This window comes from Apium graveolens, chromosome 9, assembly GCF_009905375.1.
Source record: "Apium graveolens cultivar Ventura chromosome 9, ASM990537v1, whole genome shotgun sequence".
Classification (NCBI taxonomy): domain Eukaryota; kingdom Viridiplantae; phylum Streptophyta; class Magnoliopsida; order Apiales; family Apiaceae; genus Apium; species Apium graveolens.
In genome coordinates, this window is record NC_133655.1 from 132,154,088 (window position 1) to 132,175,226 (window position 21,139).

Genomic DNA, 21,139 nt, shown 5'->3' on the forward strand with positions numbered 1-21,139 from the left:
AATTTACACCTTCATTTTGGTCAATTTAATCTTTATCATGATACTTTTATAAATATACTTTATTTGTTATTATGTTATAAGTGAGCATGTCATTTTACATTAGTTTTAATATATTTTACACATTTATTAATTCACCACGGTATGTGTATATATATAATAGGATTTAAAATATTATCATGTTTTAAAATAATCTATAAATTTGTTGATCAATTTTTGAATAATGTAATATAATAAAAAGTTTAGTTTTTAACTTATCATTTGTTTATATTATAAATCAATTTTAATATGATTTGATATTAAAAAATGAGATATTATTAATACTTTTATATAATACGAATTAGTAAATTGTTTATATCAAAAAAATTATTAAAAATACAAAATTATTATTTTTATTTATTTTTCGAATCCTCGCGGGAATTACCGTTCAAGCGGAGATCAAAGAGGAAAAGAATTCCCGTTCGGGATGAGTTCGTGGATCAGGGGCGGGAATAACACTTCCCAACCCTAAAGTGACCCGATGCATATTACTAAAACAAATGTCAAATGTTTTTGTTTTAATAATATAGTTTTACTTTTTTTAATAATTAAGCTTATATACTTTATAATAAGTATCTAATCTCAAAATTCTTGGGATGAGTAAGAATCGAATTCTACAACAAAACAAAAGGAAAGTAAATAAGCTCTCACCGAGTTAAGTTGTCTAATCTTATTTTGAAAAGAAAAATAAGTAAGATAATTAACTTTATATGATTACATTTTCATTTATATAAATTTTATGAGATGTAATCAATTTATAAAAATTATTTTCATTACAACATAATTACTATACTAATATAAGATATAAGATATAAGATAAAATAAAAATAAAAATAAGTTTAGTATTTAAAAATTATTTCTATACACAATGGATGCAATTTGGATGGAGATAATATTTGAAGTGAATATTTTGATATATATAAATGTCCGTTGGTCGCAATTGCGCTAGTACGTATGTATCTGTCATTCTGTTTGTCGTTGGTAGCAGTAGGGCTGCAGCAAATAAACGCCACCACTCCACACTACACCACACCCTCTTTCATCCTTAGAATATATACTTACAACCTCAGTTTCAACTCTAAAAATGGGCGTTTCTCTTCCTCCAAAAGAGGCCAACCTCTTTAAACTCATCGTCGTAAGCTCTCCTTTTATTCTCACCTTCTATTTCAACTCTCTCTCCTTTTTTTTTTTTTATATATATTAAAATTGATTATTAATCATCGTGTTATTCTATTGTATGCTGTTTGTCTCACTTTAACCCTGATTTTCACTTCTCTCTTCTCCTTTTTTTTACAAATTTTGAATAATTGCCTAGCTCTTTAATTTTGTTACAAGCATGTCTAACTGTTTAGAGCTGTTGAGAATGACATCATTGACTTACTAAACTTAAAATTGGGAACTCTTGAATTGAGTTTAGAGTGTCGTATTTAGGGTTTATGTAACGATTTATGCTTTGGAGGTTTGTTTGCATGTAATGCAATTATGTATTTGTTGAGAGTTAATATGACAAGAGTGGAGGTTTGATTGAACAAATGGGAAGAAGTACAGACTCTCGAGAAATGTATGTTATTTATACGGTTTAATTGACCTAGTCAATTATAATGGATTTCTGTACCTAGACTAGGCTATTCTGCTTTCTACACCACGTAAACGTGTTATTTTGAGATATAGAAAATCTAATTCATCATTTGATAGCGTTCGTCATGTAATTAGATTAGGTGACATACATTGCATTATAATCGTTTACAAATATGCAAACATAAATGTTATTTGCTAAACCTGATCTTGCCGAGGCAAGGAATTGGGATAGAGTGATCGGCAACTGCAGTAAGGGGGTTTCAAATCATTTACCTTTGGGAAACTTGACTATATTACTTGTTTGATGAAGTTTTAACTTTTAACAGCTGAATATTTATGTTATATGAACTAAGAGATATGTGCATTGCTGCATTCTGAGTTTTCTTAGTATCTTACCGCGCATCTGGACTGGGTATTGTTCTCTTCGGAGTTTATGCGGTGAATCTAAAGCCATTATCCTTCCATTCGGATTTTGACACGTTGCTTGATGACTGAAATATTATTCTTATGCTATTAGAAAAGGAAGAATGCCTTCTGCCAACAGTTTCACTATAGTGCTGTCATTTAATTATTTATAAATAAGCCTGTGGATCAAATACTTCTAAGAAGCATAATATAATGATGTTTATGCTGTTTGCAGAAATCATATGAAACAAAACAATATAAGAAAGGGTTAAAGGCTGCAGACTCCATACTGAAAAAATTTCCCAATCATGGAGGTGAGTGAAACTCTATGCAATAGATACAGTTGTATTATTGTATAACATTATTACAAGATGTGTATATTTGGATCAGATGAACTTATAATCCTATTTATATAATTGTACCTGTTCTCCTATATTTGATCATTTCGTGATGTCATGAAATCTGTATGTTTATATTTCCGTTCCCAATTTTAAATTTCTCTATATGTTCTTTGATCAAATACTCAAAGAGGTGAAGGATTCAACTCATATGAAGTAGAATCCCTGTTCTGTCTATCATAATTCACAACTGAAAGAATGAGCAAACCGTCACACTTTGCTGAAGCTTAGAATATGCAATGCTGCAGGATACCTCAGCCTCAGAGTAGTGGTAGTTTCAATGAAATGGAAATATAAATGAAAACCCAACTAAAGGAAAATTTAATACGAGGATGGAATCAACTTCCTAGTGCGGAGACGTGTATTTTGATGATTATGCATACAGAATATGTAGAAAATAGTAAAATGATGTGGCGAGGTTTATAACCTTGTGATCATGTAGTCAGGACGACTATTATAAATTTCAGAGGGTATGTTATGGTATAATGTGAGATCTACCTATTTCCAGCAGCACAATCAATCATTATTATATGCTTTTGTAAACGACCACTACATGATTTAATCATTATAATCATTAAAATGCGTTCCCGGGTTGGTAAAAAGATGCTAAATATATTAAAATCATACAATTACAAAAATATATCTTGCCTGTCTTGCTTTCAAGTTTCACCGGTGCTGTGTACCTTGTTGTTAGTAAGCTAATATCATTAGGAGATTGTTTGTGTTGCAGGATACCTTATTTGTTAAAGGTAATAATATTATATTAGAGGAGGATGTTTTGTATTAAGGGAAGATTTTCTGGGCTTACTGTTTTAGCAAGTGGTTAAAGTTTTAGAAACTATTTTGTTAGATTTGTTTAGTTATTTGTATAATTTTTGTGTGATTTAGAAGTTGTTATGATGGACCTCTAATTCTGTGCTCACATCTCCAATTCACTGAATGCCAGAAACTCTGTCGATGAAGGGGCTAACATTAAATTGTATGGACCGGAAGTCAGAAGCTTATGATCTTGTCCGACTTGGACTGAAGGTGAGAAGGATTCTTCCTTGTACATTGCTTACTAAATCAACATTGGAATGTCATATTTTTCTGTTTTGAAACTAATCTTTTCTCATGTTCTATACAGAATGACTTAAAAAGTCATGTTTGCTGGCACGTTTACGGTCTTTTATACCGGTCAGACAGGAATTACAGAGAAGCGATCAAATGCTATCGGAATGCATTAAGGATCGATCCTGACAACCTTGAAATACTCAGGGACCTGTCTCTTTTACAGGTATGCTGCATTTGCAAATTGTATGTGGGCATTAGGATAGAAGTTGAACATTAGTAGTTCGTTGAGCTTCTTGGAGATTTAGCAGCATAATATTTATCTATGGTAGAAGAGCTTAAATGTCCTTCCCCCTCACATAGAAATATGGCGCTCTACACTAATTGGAAGGTACTCTATATTGGTGTGCTATTATGTTTTCACTGGCACATTTGTTAAAGCTTTGAATGACATAAATGGACCTATAAGACTTATACTTCACAAGTTCGGGAGATTAATCTCTTGGTATCTTTGTGAATTGTGATGTATAAAAAATAAAAGAAGCAATTGCAAAAAATATACAAACCAGAAAAGTCCATATTTAATGGAAGTATTGTGACAGAACAAACTGCAGATTTGAAGCCTAATTGTGCATAGTCTTACGTTTATCATTCCTACTGTCTGATTAAGAGGGATGCAGTCAGCTATATCAAATATAACAATTATGATTATTTGTTCTTAATGTATCATTAGGTTGTGCATATATGTCAGTTTCAAAATATTTCTAGCGAATACTTGTGAAGTTTTGAACTTAAATATCATTTAAGCCCTACTTTCCTATTTTTTTTTGTTTTACACTCGTGGCATGTAATTACTCTGTTTCGGTTATCGAGTGTCTCTGTCACACACTCATATCGATTATCTGTCCATTAAGATTTAATGTAACAGTTAACATATTGGTCAATAAGGAAGTTTTCTGTTACAGGCACAGATGCGGGATCTGGAAGGTTTTGTAGAAACTAGACAACAGTTGCTGACATTGAAACCAAGCCAACGGATGAACTGGATTGGCTTTGCTGTAGCCCAGCACTTAAACTCAAAGTAATTATTTTCTTTGAAAATTTAAATAAATATTAAGCAAAACAATTGCAGTTTTGCGAGTCTTAGTCATAGTGAAGGTTACAGAGGAGACACTAATGCAATTTTCCCAGGTTGAATATGTTATATGTGTATTGCTTATGGCATTACCAATTGTTTGTAATATCTTCAGCAACAATATGTCTTGCAAACCATATTTATATATTACTTTCTAGGGCTTTGATCTTTTCTAAATAGTGGGAACTGGGAAGTAGATCACTGTTATATCTGCTTGTTGAATTGATTCCATCTATTTCTTTAAATTGTTGTTGAGAACGTTTTAACTACATAGAAACAAGCCAGATGACGTAAAAAATTGGTGCATGTTTTATGCACTGACATGTATTAATTGGTGAACTTGATTATTACTGTCATGGATCTTTGAGCTTTATATATGGTTGTGTGAATATCAAAACCATATAACTTTTTTGTCACCTACTGGATATGATTGCTTCCCTACAGACATGAAACGTGAAAGTCAAAAGTGAATCTTTTTTTGTGGCAGATGATATTTTTTCAAGTTAAATTAATAGTTTTTGAGCATTTTTATCATCCGATGTGGCACCTGTAAATAGCTAATATGTTGGCGACTGAGATTGAAAAACACCCCATTTCTTATGGAGATGCAGTACTCATTGTTTTTCTTTTACGAGATGCAGTGCATTAAAAGCAGTTAATATTCTTGAAGCATATGAGGGAACTCTTGATGACAATCATCCTCCAGAAAATGAACGTTGTGAGCATGGGGAAATGCTGCTGTACAAGGTAATCTTACCTTAAATACAAATGTATTTACTATCTAGATTGTAGATGCTTTCATTATGAGTGTTTGAAATTTGAGTCAACTTGTTGCATTCTTATACTCTTTTTGAGAAAACATGTTTTATGGCATACACATGTAGTTTTGATGTTTATGAATTTTTTGATTATATACAAGTTTGATCCAACTTATAAAATGAGCCTATGCATTATAAACTAGAGTAACTGGACTTTTTACGGCCAATCAAGTCACAGTGCTTGTATTTGAATGGTACAATTAATTCTATATACATAAATCGATGTTCTCCCAGCTATTATCGTGCAATCTTTCCTCCTGCCATTATCTAATTCATAAAATTTGAAGGACTGTGTAATTTAATAAATGGCACATCACAAGTAAATGGTATGTACAGGTTCTCAGTGTCCAAGAAAAAGTTGAAATACGACACTGCGATTTTTAATTGCAGTGGTGATGCATAAGATTGAGAAACTATATCATTGTACAGGATGCTGACTGTTTAGTAAATCGGTACCTTTTCAGATTTCTTTACTCGAGGAATGTAACTTAATTGAGAAAGCTCTCGAGGAGTTGCACAAAAAGAGGTCTAAAATTGTAAGTGCTAATTACAACTAGCATAGTAATTAGGTTAAAACTTGGGTTGAACCATAACTTGAAGTATTTTGGTGCTTGTTTCCACAGGTTGATAAGTTGTCATATAAGGAAGTGGAGGTTTCCCTTCTTGTAAAGCTTGGCCAGTTTGAAGAAGGTGAAAAGTTGTACAGATTGTTAGTTTCCATGAATCCTGACAACTACAGGTAATACTTTCGTTTTGTTGTTGAAATTGAGGACTCAAATATGTGCTTATTAAGTACATCGTTTGTCTACTAAGAACATGAACCTTTGAGAAGTATTCCATTAGTTATATTACAAAATTAAGTTTATTTCACCATTTGCATCTGTGTAGAAGACACCATTTTTGGTTAAAACAAATTTATCTTACATTTTTCTGTTATTTTGGATCTTTATAGATACTATGAAGGGCTACAAAAGTGTTTGGGACTGCATTCTGAAAATGCACAGTATTCCTCCAGTGAAGTTGAGCAGTTGGAGGCTTTGTACAAGTCACTTGTGCTGCAGTACAGTTGGTCATCTGCTGCCAAGGTGTAAAATCCTTTGATCACCTCTTATATGCCTTTTATGTCAACACAATCTTTTACACCAATTATGTTATGCAATAACTATTTAGTTAGAAAAAACTTTGTCAGTTAATGGCTGTGCCTTACATGAGGGGATCTGACTTCAGCTCAAGTGAAACATATTTACACCTACCTTAAAAAATATGCCCAAGAGTTACCCATAATAAAACCTCTTTCTGTGGGTTTTTTTGTATTGTATATCTTTACCTGGACATGTTCCTAGCATTCAATGGTTAATCTTCTTTTGTAGCATTTTAGGTTTGTTCTATCCACAGAGAGAGCACATGATTTCCTTTGTTTAGTTGCCCTCTTGTATGCAATACATGTTCGCACAGTCTTTCATCACCAAATTCGTAATGCAATAACAATTTAGTAAATCTAGTTGGTTAACGTCTGTGATGTTCGAGCAGATTCATTTGTGCATGTATGTGTCTTTTCCCCACCGATCAATGGATACTACATATTTCAGAATATTGACCTTTGGTTCAAGTGAAACATATGCACCCACCTTTGAAACATAAACCTAAAAGAATTGTGACGCCCATAATTTCTTTTTGTATATCTACCTAAATGTGTACTTTTCGTTCAGTTCTTAATCTCCTTGTCAGCATTCAATGTTTTTTCCGTCTATATAGAGTACTTGATGTTCACTGTCATGTTGTTTTCTCACATTTTTTTGGGAGAAATTGCTCCTTTTAAACTTTATTGCTCCTTTCTGATTGGCCATTTGTTGTCACCTGACAGAAGTTTACATGTCTGCTAGTGACTTCATTAGTTTTTAGATTTTGCAATAAAGCTGTGAACTGTTCCCGTATGTTTATTGAACTATGTATACCTGTTCCAGAGAATACCACTTGATTTTCTTACCGGTGATAAGTTCCGGGAGGCAGCAGATAATTATATGCGGCCTCTCCTAACAAAGGTAACACACTTTTGTGTCGTGTGTTTGACTAGTTATCTTTTTCTTGAAGTTGGAAACTTACAGCTCTTTCTTCTTAGGGAGTTCCGTCACTGTTTTCTGATCTTTCTCCGCTCTATGATCATCCTGAAAAGGTTTGTGAAGGTTTTTAAAAATTTATTATAGTGATAACTAATCTATTCTGGTGTTTAATATATTGATTATATGGTGTTACTTCTGGTTTTATACATATCTATAATGATTACGTATCACAGGCTGACATTTTAGAGAAATTGGCCCTTGGATTGGAGCATTCCCTTAGGACTTTTGGAGGATATCCAGGAAGGTAGCATTAACTTGCTTAAGCTACTTACTTTTACCATCAAATCATTTATCATCTTTGTTGTTTTTCTTTAACATTAGCTACACCTCATTCAGTCCAGTTGTAACTTGGTAGACCCAGACTTGCTAGTAAGAGTTACTACAATAGCAGTCTTCTGGTGAACGTTGATAAATAATGCTATATTGGCGAAATCAAATTTCCGCAAACCTTTTTTCTTAGGACCTTGTATTTTGTGTAAATTATAGTTCTTATCTAATAGACTATGTAAAACTTTTCATTTCTGTCTGCTTTGATGTGGTAGCTTATGGTTCCATATTGTATTTAAAATTAAATAATGTTAAAGTGAATGTTTAATCTGTTACTTGATGCTTGCATCTTCTACGTACAGAGTGGATAAAGAGCCCCCATCAACACTTATGTGGACATTATTGTATCTTGCTCAGGTTTGTTGCTATTACTTTGCAAACCTTTAATTGCAATTTTTTATTATTATTTCCGATGTGAGATCTTTACTTTGTTAGTTTAATTATGCCGGGCTTTGTCTTATACTCTTTATTGGTTATCACCTTTTTGCTAAGTTTTTTCTTCTTTCTTTTTCTTCCTTAGAACTATGATAGACGAGGCCATTATGATATTGCTCTTGCTAAAATTGATGAAGCTATCGAACACACTCCAACTGTGATCGAGTTATACTCAATAAAGGTCTGATTTTACTTGTGCATTTCATCTTATATTTTTTCAATTGTGATTGATCAACATGCCATCACTGATGCTCTTGATCACTGTGGCACTGCCTATTACTATATATAACTATGCTTTAAGAAATGAAAATCGAGTTCTTTCACCTCTTCATTTTGTTATATATAGACTGGTTACTTGGTATTTGGTTCTGTTTAATAGTCCAGTCGATTGTATTAAGGGTTTTATTTAATGGTCCCGTGGATAGTATCAGGATAGGTATTTATTGCAGAAGAAACATGCTAACAATAAATCAAGTAGGAAAAAAAGTTGACTTTCGAGCAAGCCTGTCTCACTGCGGAAATGTGTTAAAATTAGAGTTTAAACTAACGGTAATTGAAGTTTATGGTTTTAGGATGAATGCTTCAGGATTTTTTTTAATCCCAGGAAACCAAAGTTTCCATGATTCTGTTGAATTATACAATCTGCCAGCTGTCGGTTTGCAGTTTTGAAAAGTTAACTTGAAACTTAACCTACGTGTTGGCTCAAGATGTACACTTTGTGGCATTTAATCTATCCTTTATTTCTATATTCAATCCACTGGACCAGACTCTGTTTAGCTCCTGTGAAAATTTACCTTGTTGGCTCAAGATGTACACTTTGTGGCAGTTAATCTGTCCTTTATTTTTTTTCCTTTTGTAGTTTTGTTTTTAGCAACCCACTGGAGCAGACTCTGTTTAGCTCCTGTGATGTTCATTGGGTTCTGATTGCCACTTAGGTTCTGCTTCCTCGCCCTATAGTCGGAGAGAGAGGGACTTCTATAGTTTGACCGTCAGGAACAACAGCCTTGAAATGTAGTTTGAGCCTAATTTTGGAATTTTATGAATATGTGTGGAATAAAACAGTACATAACAACAAGTAAATGAGATTCAAGCTAAGATAAACAAGGAAACAGAGAAATAAGAGAGAATGAGATCAGAGGTACATTGATAGAGATTAGAGATAGAGCAGAGAAAAAGAGGAGAAAAAGAGAGATAGAGGTAACTTAAAGAGAAAGATAGAATAGAGAGAAGAATTAGAGAGAAAGAGCAGTCGAGAGAGAATTTGGTGGAAGTGATTTCATTTTCTTATAAATGCATAATGTCAAAAGTACATCTGCTTTAACTATATATATAGTAGAATTTGTACTGGCAGTGCTTTAATCATAAGTTATATTTTAAACTATCACATGAAAAGAATTTTTTGAACTTAAAAAATAAAAAACAACTTTGGCCATGGTTTAAAGGCAATTCCATACAGGCTCTTACAGTGCCGAAGTACAGGCTTCAAAATTAAAGGCCATCATCATCTTCTTCAAAATTAAAATTAAAACGGAATTTTAATTTATAAAAAATATTAAAACAAAATATATTTTAATTTATAAAGTAGAGTAGTTCGAATTCTATTGACATATTGTGAATAGAAAATGTTTCTATTTATAAAAATAAGAGGATTTCATATTTTCTTTTAAACTATCATACGTATTCTGATTTATAAAAGAAAAATATCCTAATAATTTATAAAGGAGAGGAGGTATCCTCATTCATTTATAAAGGAGATAGATTTAGATTTATTAAAAGAAAAAATAATACAATTATAAAGAACTATGTAAAAAATATATAAACTAAATGCTGAAAGTTATGCGGCATTCGAACTAGAAAACACATTCATATTTACATAAAATTAGGTTTTCGATTTTATACTAGACATAGATATTCAAATTAGACAAGGTTATAAATTTGACGGGAGGGCGGCTCAAATTAATTATTATCTAAATTGTAGTATTAATTCATATTATAATTTATAAAAACTTCATGAAATAGGGAAGATCTAGATCTACAAAAAGCTGAAGGCTACAAAAAGCTGAAGGCGAGTCAATAGATTACAATAGTGGCTTATAAATATCTTGCACGAGCTGAAATTCACGTACAAGTCCTGAATTACTCTTTTATAAAATTCATGTATCTAAGTAAAATTCACATGTATCCTAATTTAAAAAGGAGAAAAGTTCGAATTCTAAAGAAAATATATCATTATTTATAAATAAGAGGGGTTCAGATTTTTTTTTAAACAAATTTTAAGTCTAAAATACCCGTATAATCAAATAAAAGTAGTTTGGATTTATAAGGAAAAGATGTATCATTGTTTAACAAGGATGAGATGCGATAGGGAAGATCTTGATATGCGAAAAGCTGAAGGCGGGTCAATAGATTAAAATTAGTGGCTTACAAATACCATCCATGAGCTAAAATTCATGTACAAATCCTCAATTGCTCTTTTTTGAAAATTCATTTATTCAAATAATTCACATGTATCCTTATTTATTAAAAGAGGAGTTCGTATTTTAAAGAAAAGTTATCATTATTTATAAACAAGAGGGGTTCACGTGATTTTTAAACAAATCGTAAGTCTAAAAATACACGTATAATCAAAGGAAAGTAGTTTGGGTTTAGAAAGAAAAATTGCATTATTATTTAACAATGATGAGATGCTAGAGATTAGGCGGCATCCTATTCCAACTAGAAAACACATTCATACTTACATAAAATTAGGGTTTCGATAGGAATATTCGAATTAGACAAGTTTATATATTCGAAACAGACAATTTCTGATCAGTATTGTACTTGACGGGAGCACGGCTCAAATTAACTTTTATCTAAATTGTAATATTAATTCATATTAAAATTTATAAAAATTTAAACGCCGCCGCGAAGTGCGGCTTTATTTAGTACTCCCTCCGTCCTTTTGATTTGTTATCAAAAGGATTGGGTACAGAGATTAAGAAATATGTATAAAGTAGTGGAAAAGAGAAAGAAAAGTGGGTGTAGTGGTGGGACCCACTGATTTTTAATATATAAAAGGGAGATAGTGGGGGTAAAAGTAATATGAAAAGGGAGGAAAAGTAGGGAAAGGGGGGGACCCATTGACTATTTTTGGTAAGTTTTGAAATGTAAAGAAATGGATGAGACATCCCAAAAAGGAAAGCGTAAAGAAATGAAAAAGACAGAGGGAGTAGTTGTTAATATTATAGTCCTGACATACAATTGGTTAATGATGCATAATATATGTATTTCTTGTTTTAATCAAACGTATTTCAAATCGATTGACAATCGGACCTCACATTGTTTAAAGCTATATGACCAACTGGATCACCTTGCGCCAACAGGCATGGCAGCTTAGTGTCCTACTATAACCACACACGAGGTGCAAGTCAACATTGTGATAATAACCTTTGATATTAGTTCACTCGTAAGAATACACATCGAATTTTGTGTTGTATACTTTGTTTTGAAACTTTGGACATTATGTAACTGCTTCTTTGCCCACAACTTTGCCTATTATTACAACTGTTTATATCTTTTTTTCTTAAAAAAATAATTGCATCTAATGAATATCATTGTGCTTGTTCTGGACATCAATATTACGCCATATGCCCCATTACTATAGTGGTTGACATAACTATATTGCTTGTGAAGGTTGCAATCTGATGTTTGCCTTTTTTCTTTTGTCCTATAATATATACATGATGCTGTAGTTCATTTCAACCCATAGGCTTGGGGACTTCTATTGCTAATTTGAATGTTATCAAAATCAGAGCCGGATATTAAAGCATGGTGGTGACTTGGAAGCTGCTGCAGTTTTGGCAGATGAAGCAAGGTGCATGGACCTTTCTGATCGTCATGCTAATAGTTACTGTGTAAAACGCATGCTGCAAGCTGATCAGGTACCGAGTGGCCAACACTTTTTTGTCCCCTTACCAGGCCATACATTATACTTTAAGGAGTGTTGCTTCAGCAACCTATGCCTCTCCAATTGTGAACTTCTCTTACGTTAGTTGACCTTTTGCATTGAACATTTGAAAGGTTATGCTGGCAGAAAAAACAGCTGCATTGTTCACAAAAGATTGGGATCAGAGTCTACAAGATATGCAGTGCATGTGGTATATTTCTGTTTCGAGTCTGTTTCTTACACATATCATGTCAATCCTTAGTCTGACTAGAGCTGTTAAATCTGATGTAAAATTTAATTACTACAAGGTATGAGCTTGCATCTGGAGAAAGTTTCTTCCGCCAAGGGGATCTTGGACGAGCTCTGAAGAAATTTTTAGCTGTCGAGAAGCATTATGCCGACATCACTGAGGACCAATTTGACTTTCATACTTACTGCTTAAGGAAAATGACACTGCGAGGTTATATTGAAATGTTGAAATTTCAAGACCGGCTCCATTCACATACTTATTTTCGCAAAGCAGCTGCTGGTGCTATCAGGTGGTACTTTCATCTGTTTCCTGGTCATACATTTTACACCTCTTTGTTCAACATAATGCTGTTGAGTAAATGATGTGATGTTTCCATAAGATGGTGATACTTTCACAAATAGCATTGGTTTGTCTTTAGTTGAAAGTCCGCTGATCAATCACAGTTGTATTCCTAGTTTTACATGTTTATTAATTAAGTTTTTTTTGCTATTTTTATTAATTAAGTTAAGCTGCAGATGCTATATAAAGTTGTATGATGCCCCTCTAAAATCTGCTGCTGAAGAAGATGATGACATGTCAAAATTACCAGCTTCTCAGAAGAAGAAGAATAGGCAAAAACAGAGAAAGGCAGAAGCGCGAGCTAAGAAAGTATTTCAGATGTTTCACGTAACTTATTAGTTTTCTTTCCTTTCTGTTCAGTTTATTTTCTAATTTTCGGTTTTGCCAGGAGGCAGAAGTAAGAACTGAGGAATCAAGTGTTAATGTCTCAAAAGCAGGGATGCGGCATGTTAAACCAGTTGATCCAGATCCTCATGGCAAAAAGCTGTTGCAGGTCAACTTGGACTCCTCTTCAATTGCAAAATTTTGATAAAATGAATATCGTGTATTATGCCTTGAGCAATTGTATAGTGAAGTAAAAATATTATTGTAGGTCGAAGACCCTTTGTTGGAAGCCACAAATTATTTAAAGTTGCTTCAGAAGCACTCACCTAATTCCTTGGAGACACATTTTCTTTCCTTTGAAGTATATATGAGAAATCATAAAATTCTGCTGGCCCTTCAGGTATCTCAATGTTGACAGTAGTTGCAGCCTTTTATTTTCAGCAAACACACAAGGGAGAATGATATTTTCTTGGGTGTTACTAGTACTTTAACATGCGTGTACGACCTTTATTGCATATGGTGCATGTATGTAATGCTTCTGATGGAACTCACTTGTGGAAATACCAAGTAACGATTGTCCTCTGATTTGGGACATCTCGAACATGTACTACCTGTTTGATTTGCTCATCCAGCCATCTCGTTCTATCAAGACACATCAACTCTTTTTTTTAAACAGAAGCGAACAATTTCCAATATAGAACTTTTGATTAATGTAATTGATTTGGATTGATGCTCTGTCCTTCTACTGCTATTCACCTTTTTTCTCCATTGCTGAGATTATAGCTCTTTCAAAAATTGTTGAAACCTTCATGCCTTGGAAAGACAAAAGCGCTTGCTGTTGCTTCTGATTTGTATAATTGTTCTTGAAATATTCTTATACATTCTGATAGGCGCTGAAACATGTCCTTCGATTGGATGGTGAGAATCCAGATTCACATCGTTGCATGGTAATATTTCATCCCTTGTTAACAAAGTTATCTACGTGTCTAGTTAATATTGTCACTGCAGGTGTTCGATATTTTTTGATCACCATTACGACTTTAGTATTAGTAATATTTTTTGTTCCTAAGTAATATAGTAGTAATATTGCGCTCGTAGTATTATGATTCTTTCTCGTTTTAGTTTTTGCTCCTTCCACCAATAAATCTGTCAGGGGTTTTGGCAACGGTTCCGCCAATCTAATTCTAGATAATGGTTTTGCAGGTTAGTTTCTTCTACAAGGTGGCTTCCATCCGTACTCGAGTTAGTGAGGCTGAGAAACTTGTTTGGAGTGTCTTCGAAGCAGAACGACCTACTTTCAGGTTTCTTATCATTGTAGTTAAAGTTTATAATTGACAGCTTTGAAACAAGTGGATAAATATGAAATTGCATAATAAATGCCTTTTTTGTGTGATTTTATAGTCAGTTGCACGGAAAATCTCTCGTAGAGGCAAACACTCTTTTCCTTGAGAAGCATAGAGGTTAATAGGTTTTTCTAATATGAATATATGTCTATACTCTATAAGCTCCTACTTTAAAAATAACACCTGTAAATATTGGCAGATTCCTTGTTGCATAGAGCAGCAGCAGCAGAAATGTTACATCTTATAGAGCCAAATAGGAAAGCTGAGGCTATTAAAATAATTGAAGAGTCATTGAACAACGCCGTACCAAAGTAATGCCTTGTTCATTTAGTGTTTATCCACGACTTTTGTTAAATACTATTTGCAGTTCTAGTTGTGCTGGTATACTGTCAGATTTTTTTATTAATGCGCTTCACTGTTGGTGTATTAGAAGTGGATTTGCCATAGTGAAAGAATGGAAACTAAAAGACTGTATTGCAGTACACAAAATTCTAGGAACAATATTCGATGATCATGCTGTTGCATCAAGTAAGTCAAGTGACAGAATACCCAATGTTTTTTAGTTATTCAATATTTTCTATCTCTGGTATTTCTTTTCCAGAAAATCCTTGTATACTTTTAATTTGCGATCCCATTCAGGGTATTAATTTCCGTTCATATTGTAGGATGGAAAGTGAGATGCAGCGAGTACTTCCCTTTCTCGACATACTTTGAAGGTGGTCAGAGTTCCGTGGTTACTAGAAATCTAGTAAAAGATAAAACTGTTAATGGAGGCATGAATCATCTAGAAACTCTTCAAAATGACGAACCTCTTTCTACAAATGGAAAATTAGAAAATGTAGAGGCACTTAATAACCTTGTCATCTAATCACATATAAAATAGCCTGCTGATCATGTTCAAGAGGATGCATCTGTCGTTTACTGATTGGAAATCGTTCATCTTAGTAGCTTCCCAGAGAATATTAATCCAGGTTTATGCAAATTTCAAGGTGATGCTGTCATAAGTTGCTGATATTCACCTTAAGAGTAAATTGAATTCCAATCTGTATAACTTCATTCCTCGGAAGATGTGTAAAATACCTAGATGACGGCATGTCTCGATGTATGTTTAGATCTCTTCTAGGAGAGAATGGGGTTATTTTCTTTTGTATTGCAGGAACTGAACAGCTCTAGGTTAAAGAGACTCTAGAACATACACCCTATAGAGGATCATCTGAAGAATATGTTGTACTGGCAAACCCCCTTTTTTGTTACCCATTAAGCTGACGTGTGTAGTGTACAAGTCTTGAGTAAATTAAAATTATCAAGAAGAGGTAATACTGCAAGATATGTTTTTTGTTTCCTTGTTTTTTTATTAAATTTACTTGATTATCATTTTTTTTTGGATGTCGGGTAAGGTTCTGAAGGTCCAAGTTTGCAGTCGGGATGTCAGGCTGCTCTGATGAAATTGACCTTTTCTTTTTATAAAAATTTGTTTGTAGTAAATGTAGACGTAGTACCCAATTGTTCCATGGCCTTGTATCTTCTCAGCAATCCAAAGACAATGTGTATTGCGTGAATTTGACAATTTCCTTTTTGATATTGTCATTTCTTGCAGTCATTTGCCCTGTGTTGAATTTAAAATGGTGAATGAAATACCCTCAATTTTAAGAAGGATAGTTCAAATTATGACAAATAGGTAACGTTAATCATGCTGTACTAGTCCATTATACTCATGCAGGATAAGAGAAAAATCCTTAAAAATATATCATCTGAAAACTTTAATCATGCTGTACTAGTCCATTATACTGTGGGTTAAAAGGTACAATGTGTGACGAGAAAATTTCAGAATATTTTAATTTTGTTTTGCCTTGAGATATTTATACTATATTGTTTGCTAATGAGTTTGAGCTTTGGCAAGATAAATCGGCTGGCTGGACTTGGGCTGAATCAAGAATACTAGTCAATTTCGAACACAAAATTTTGTCCAGTCTGAAAATTGAGTTAAATTGGGGTTCCTCCTTGCAAAGATGTCTGACTACGGCGTTAAGTAGGGATTTTTGTTGGATTATTTATTTCGGCTCATTGATGTTGCCGGTTGCGTTGAAGCTGTTGGATGGTATAACAACGGCATTAAATAATAAAATGTTGGAATAGTTCAAGTTGAATACGTTAATAAGTTTGATCAGAAAAAAGTGTAAAGGATGAAGTACTTGAGTGCGGGTGGACTTAATAAGAAAAAATCAAGGTTTATGAAGCAACCTGCTGAATCTCCGGTAACCACTGTTTAAAGATTTATAGTTTCTCTACTCTCAAGTGTAGTTCCGTGAAAAAGTCATTAAATCTGTCTACAGCTGCATTACGACGGAGCAAAACCAAGTGGAAATTCTGTAGACATGATATGGTGCGAGATGGCAAAAATACGTCATCATTTTCAAGAGATGCAACTTTAACGGAACTTTTGTTTTTCTTCCGGACAAATAAGCTACTACATTTACAGTCGATGGTTCTGAATTCTCTCAAAGCTCCTGAATGATTGCATCTTTCTTTAGGACCTTCATTCCTTCACAACGTGTAATAATCAAGCCAATTGCATGGAAACAATTTTTCACAACTCAATCATAAATATCAAAATCAAAATTTAACAAAGATTTGATTCGGGTCGAAAAAACAAAGAAAGGAGATGATCAAAAATCCCAAGGGTGTCTAGTACATACTTGTGTGGAACAAGAGTAATCAAGTGAAACATTCAACAAACTAAATTTGAAAATGTTGACACAATTTTGATGTGTTCGGTGTTCATTTTAACATTAAAAATTTGTCAAACTAAGCAAATAAATAAACTCTTGCACCTTTAATCCTGCAAACAAGTTGGTAAAACAATGAATTGTGAAAAACACAAACATATCTTATGATATAACATATGCAACAGTAGAAAAAACTCATTAAGAAGCTGAAACAAGCACCTAATGCCACTGCATTATTAAGAGGTACATTGTTTTTACAGGCTGCATCAGTCATCAACCTCTGCTCGAATTTCCTGTTGCAGTTCTTCCTTGTACTCATCAAAGGTACCAGGGAATTTCTCCACAGTCCCATTCTCCACCACCCATATTTCACTCTTCTCTTCATCACCACAAACACGTGATATTAATCTGGAGTCATGGCTAACCAGGACAACTCCACCCGTAAATTCATCAAGTGCATCAGCCAATGCGTCAATACTCTGCATATCCAAATGATTTGTGGGCTCATCCAATAATAGTATATGTGGCTTTGACATGGAAATTGATGTGAAGACCACTCGAGCTTTTTGTCCTCCGGATAATTTTGCAATTGGGCTGAGGTGATTATGGCTAGATAGTCCAAATTTCCCAAGTTTGGCACGTACAGCCTCTTGTTTACTTAGTCCCTCTTGATCTGGGTGAAGGCGAAGAAGATACTGAACAGGAGTTTCTTCCATTGTCAGGAGATCAACAAAGTGCTGTGAATATCTCCCAACCCTCAACTTTTGACTCCTTCGCATTTCACCCTCGCTTGGAACCAAATCTCCAGCAAGAAGATTAAGCAAGGTAGATTTCCCAGCACCATTAGGTCCAACAATAGCAACGCGTGTACCCATATCAATACCAACATCTACATTAGAGAGTCTGAAGTCCTCCCTGTTGGGATAACTGAAGCTGACTTCAATTAGCTGCATAAGTGGCGGTGTCAACTCAGTTGGTTCAGGAAAGTGAAACTCCACAGTGTAATCTCTCCACTTCTTAGGGGCATCTGGTAGTGGTTCATCCTCATCAACTTTACCTTTAGATTTATTCTTAGAAGCTTCCTTCGCAGCAGTAAGCTTAGCTCGATTTTTCACCTTTTCCTGAGCAACCCGGCTTCCTGTTCTCTTGGCAGCTTTCACCTGCTTTTCATGATTTTCGAACTTTTTGTTTGCTTCTTTTCGACGCTGCTCATATCCACTCTCAAAATCATCAAAGTTACCACGATACAAGTGGAGTTTCAAATCGTGCAGATGAATGATCTCATTACAAACTGTATTAAGAAAATCTCGATCATGGGACACAACAACGAGTGTTTTCTTCCAACGACATAAATACTCCTCCAACCAAAGTACAGCCCTCAGATCAAGATGGTTGGTGGGTTCATCCAACAACAACAAAGTTGGTTGCACGAAAAGTGCCCTAGCTAGTGAAATCCTCATTCTCCAACCTCCACTGAATGAACGAGTAGGACGACCCTGCATATCTTTGGTGAAACCCAACCCAGCAAGTATCTTTGCTGCTTGGGCCTCAGCAGCATCTGCTCCCATCACCTGCAATTTTTCATACAGCTCAGTAAGCTTTTCTGCCGCATCAAGGTCACCGGTACCATCAGCATCTTCTTCCTCATCAGCAGCAGAAGATGACTTTAGCAGGGTAGCAACTTCTTCACGGATCTGGACAAGTTCTTCATTTGCTGAAACAACAGCATCAACTGCACTTCTGTCATCGCCAACAACCTCCTGCTCAACTAATAGAACATCAATATTTTTTGGTACAGGAATCTTCCTCCATGCAAGAAGCTTTAATAGGGTAGATTTACCCATTCCATTGGGTCCAACCAACCCGTACCTTTGCCCATGAGATATCTTTACTGACGTGTTCTTCAAGAGTTCTTTCCCTCGAGCTGAAACAGAGAAATTATCTATAGTTATATCTTTAACATTCGCATCAGCTTCATCTTGACCCTCAAGAACAGCTGCCCGACTGCCAATAACCACAGTAAAAGCATCACGATCATCCTTAAGTGCAACCTTTTTGGCATGCTCAGCAGCTTGAGCAGTGATCATTTCCTTCTTTTCCCTTTTCTTCAACTCCTTGTCAGTTACAGAGATTTGAAGAGGTTTTTCTTCGGTCTTCTGGTTCCGAACTGTCTGCTTATTGACATCACTTTTTTCAATCTCTTCTTCAGAAGCATAATCATCATCCTCTTCATCTGAGGGAGGTAGATCTAATCCATCAACATAAGAAGACACTTTTGGAGCTGCTTTCGACTTCGATTTGCTCGCAGTTGAGCTTGATGGTCCTTTTTTGGCTTTCTCTGGTTTCTGGTCCATGCTGGCTAGCATTGCCGATACAGAGATCTTCTTTGCTTCTTTTGGGGCATCTTTACTGTTTGTTTTAGCCTTTGGATTGGCGCCACTTTCTTCTGACTTTTTCTTTCCCATTACGATATCTACAAGAAATATATTAAAAATTAGTAAAAAGTTTTACAATTTAAAATTCACAGTTATTCTAATACAACTCATATGCACACATTTCAATACCTAAAATATTTTAATATAGTTGAGCTTATCAAAGACCTAAAATTCACGTGTGATTTTAGTATTTTGATTGCTTAATGATATTTGAATATAATAGAAAGCAAATTCCTTCACGAGTTACAATTGCAATACAAAATCAGACCAAAGAAAGAGAAAGTACAAGTAAGATTTCAGGATAGAGCTACCAAATTAGTTTAAAGCAGCTCGGAGTAAAGATTCAGTTGATTACTTTGTGCAAGATGTGTATCAAAATTCAGAAACAAAAGAACAATATTTCATGATCAATACGTGCAAGAATGTAGGAAACGACGTGCATATATGATATATCTTCACTACCAAGACATCATCTACAAGTTGGAAAAATAGCACAGAACATAAACAAACCATTAAAAAGTACACATTTTTACCAACTATACTATTTTTACAGTTTCCACGTCTTCAATTTCTAGATGCAACTCTACTAATCGATCATTTCCCATATAATAAGAATCCTCAACAAAAGATAACCATAGCCGCAGGCACAACAGTACTCCGAAAAATACAAACAATAACACTGAAGACATTACACGTCCCGGCCATACTGCTAACATATAAAGTAACAATTCTCAACTTCAATTCTATATTTCACAACTACAGTAAAACCCCTATGAATTAAATTTAATAGTCCCCAAAGTATTTTATTAATTTATTAAGGTTAAAAAACTGCTAATTCATCTAATTTATAAACAATAAAAAAAAGCGTCAGATATAAATAAAAACCATAAAAACTATATCATGAATCAATACACAGAGCACAACTAAAAACCTAAATGAATCAAAATCAAATAATAACTGAAATCGAAGAGATCCGCGGTCTAAAAATCGATTAAGCATATGTATATTATAAGATATGTTAAAGAGGATAATAAAGATATAGAAACAGATAGATAGAGGCTTGTGTTCCTTACCTTAGCAGAGATCGAGGTGGACGGTATAATTTTAGCAGCAGCGAGAGAGATGAAAATCTCTCCGACAGTGTGTATAGAGAGAGAGATAAAGGGGGGGAGAGAGAGATGTTTTATATGTAAATTGTGAGATGAGGAAAACCCCATCCCCAGGCACGAGTGAGCATTTCCCGGTTTAGAATCGGTTCTGCTTAGAACCGAGAACCGAGAACCGAGAACCGAGAACCGAATTGAACCGATCAAAAATTGCGGTTCCGGTTCCGGTTCGGTTCTTCACTAATTCGGGTCCGGTTCGGTTCTTATTTTTCTAGAAATTTCGGTTTTCGGTTCGGTTTTTAATATACTAGAACCGTAAAAACCGGACCGAATCGTATATAAATGAATATATATATAAATATATATGAAATTTAGCAATTACATGCAAA

General features: G+C 34.3%; 2 protein-coding genes across 3 annotated transcripts; one reads left to right on the forward strand and one right to left on the reverse strand.

Moving 5' to 3' along the window:
• Nucleotides 1-978: 978 nt before the first annotated feature.
• Nucleotides 979-15,810, forward strand: LOC141684159 (N-terminal acetyltransferase A complex auxiliary subunit NAA15-like). 2 transcript variants are annotated; one of them, XM_074488996.1, is made up of 26 exons: nt 979-1,171; nt 2,255-2,333; nt 3,364-3,446; nt 3,544-3,693; nt 4,433-4,548; nt 5,244-5,349; nt 5,885-5,956; nt 6,044-6,159; nt 6,373-6,505; nt 7,385-7,462; nt 7,540-7,593; nt 7,714-7,784; nt 8,170-8,224; nt 8,388-8,483; nt 12,094-12,222; nt 12,362-12,438; nt 12,536-12,766; nt 12,993-13,125; nt 13,205-13,309; nt 13,409-13,540; nt 14,031-14,087; nt 14,344-14,441; nt 14,542-14,600; nt 14,683-14,794; nt 14,917-15,011; nt 15,149-15,810. In XM_074488996.1, the coding sequence occupies exons 1-26, from the start codon at nt 1,121-1,123 to the stop codon at nt 15,349-15,351; spliced, it is 2,691 nt and encodes an 896-aa protein (XP_074345097.1). In that variant the 5' UTR covers nt 979-1,120; the 3' UTR covers nt 15,352-15,810. The 2 variants fall into 2 exon arrangements, with proteins under 2 accessions (XP_074345097.1, XP_074345096.1); XM_074488995.1 differs by having other exon boundaries at nt 980-1,171; nt 14,914-15,011.
• Nucleotides 15,811-17,251: 1,441 nt separating this feature from the next.
• Nucleotides 17,252-20,876, reverse strand: LOC141682863 (ABC transporter F family member 4). The gene is made up of 2 exons (XM_074487549.1): nt 20,718-20,876; nt 17,252-19,682 (listed from the first exon to the last, which is right to left on the reverse strand). Exon 2 carries the CDS (start codon nt 19,672-19,674, stop codon nt 17,476-17,478), a length of 2,199 nt encoding a protein of 732 aa, XP_074343650.1. The 5' UTR covers nt 19,675-19,682; nt 20,718-20,876; the 3' UTR covers nt 17,252-17,475.
• Nucleotides 20,877-21,139: the final 263 nt, after the last annotated feature.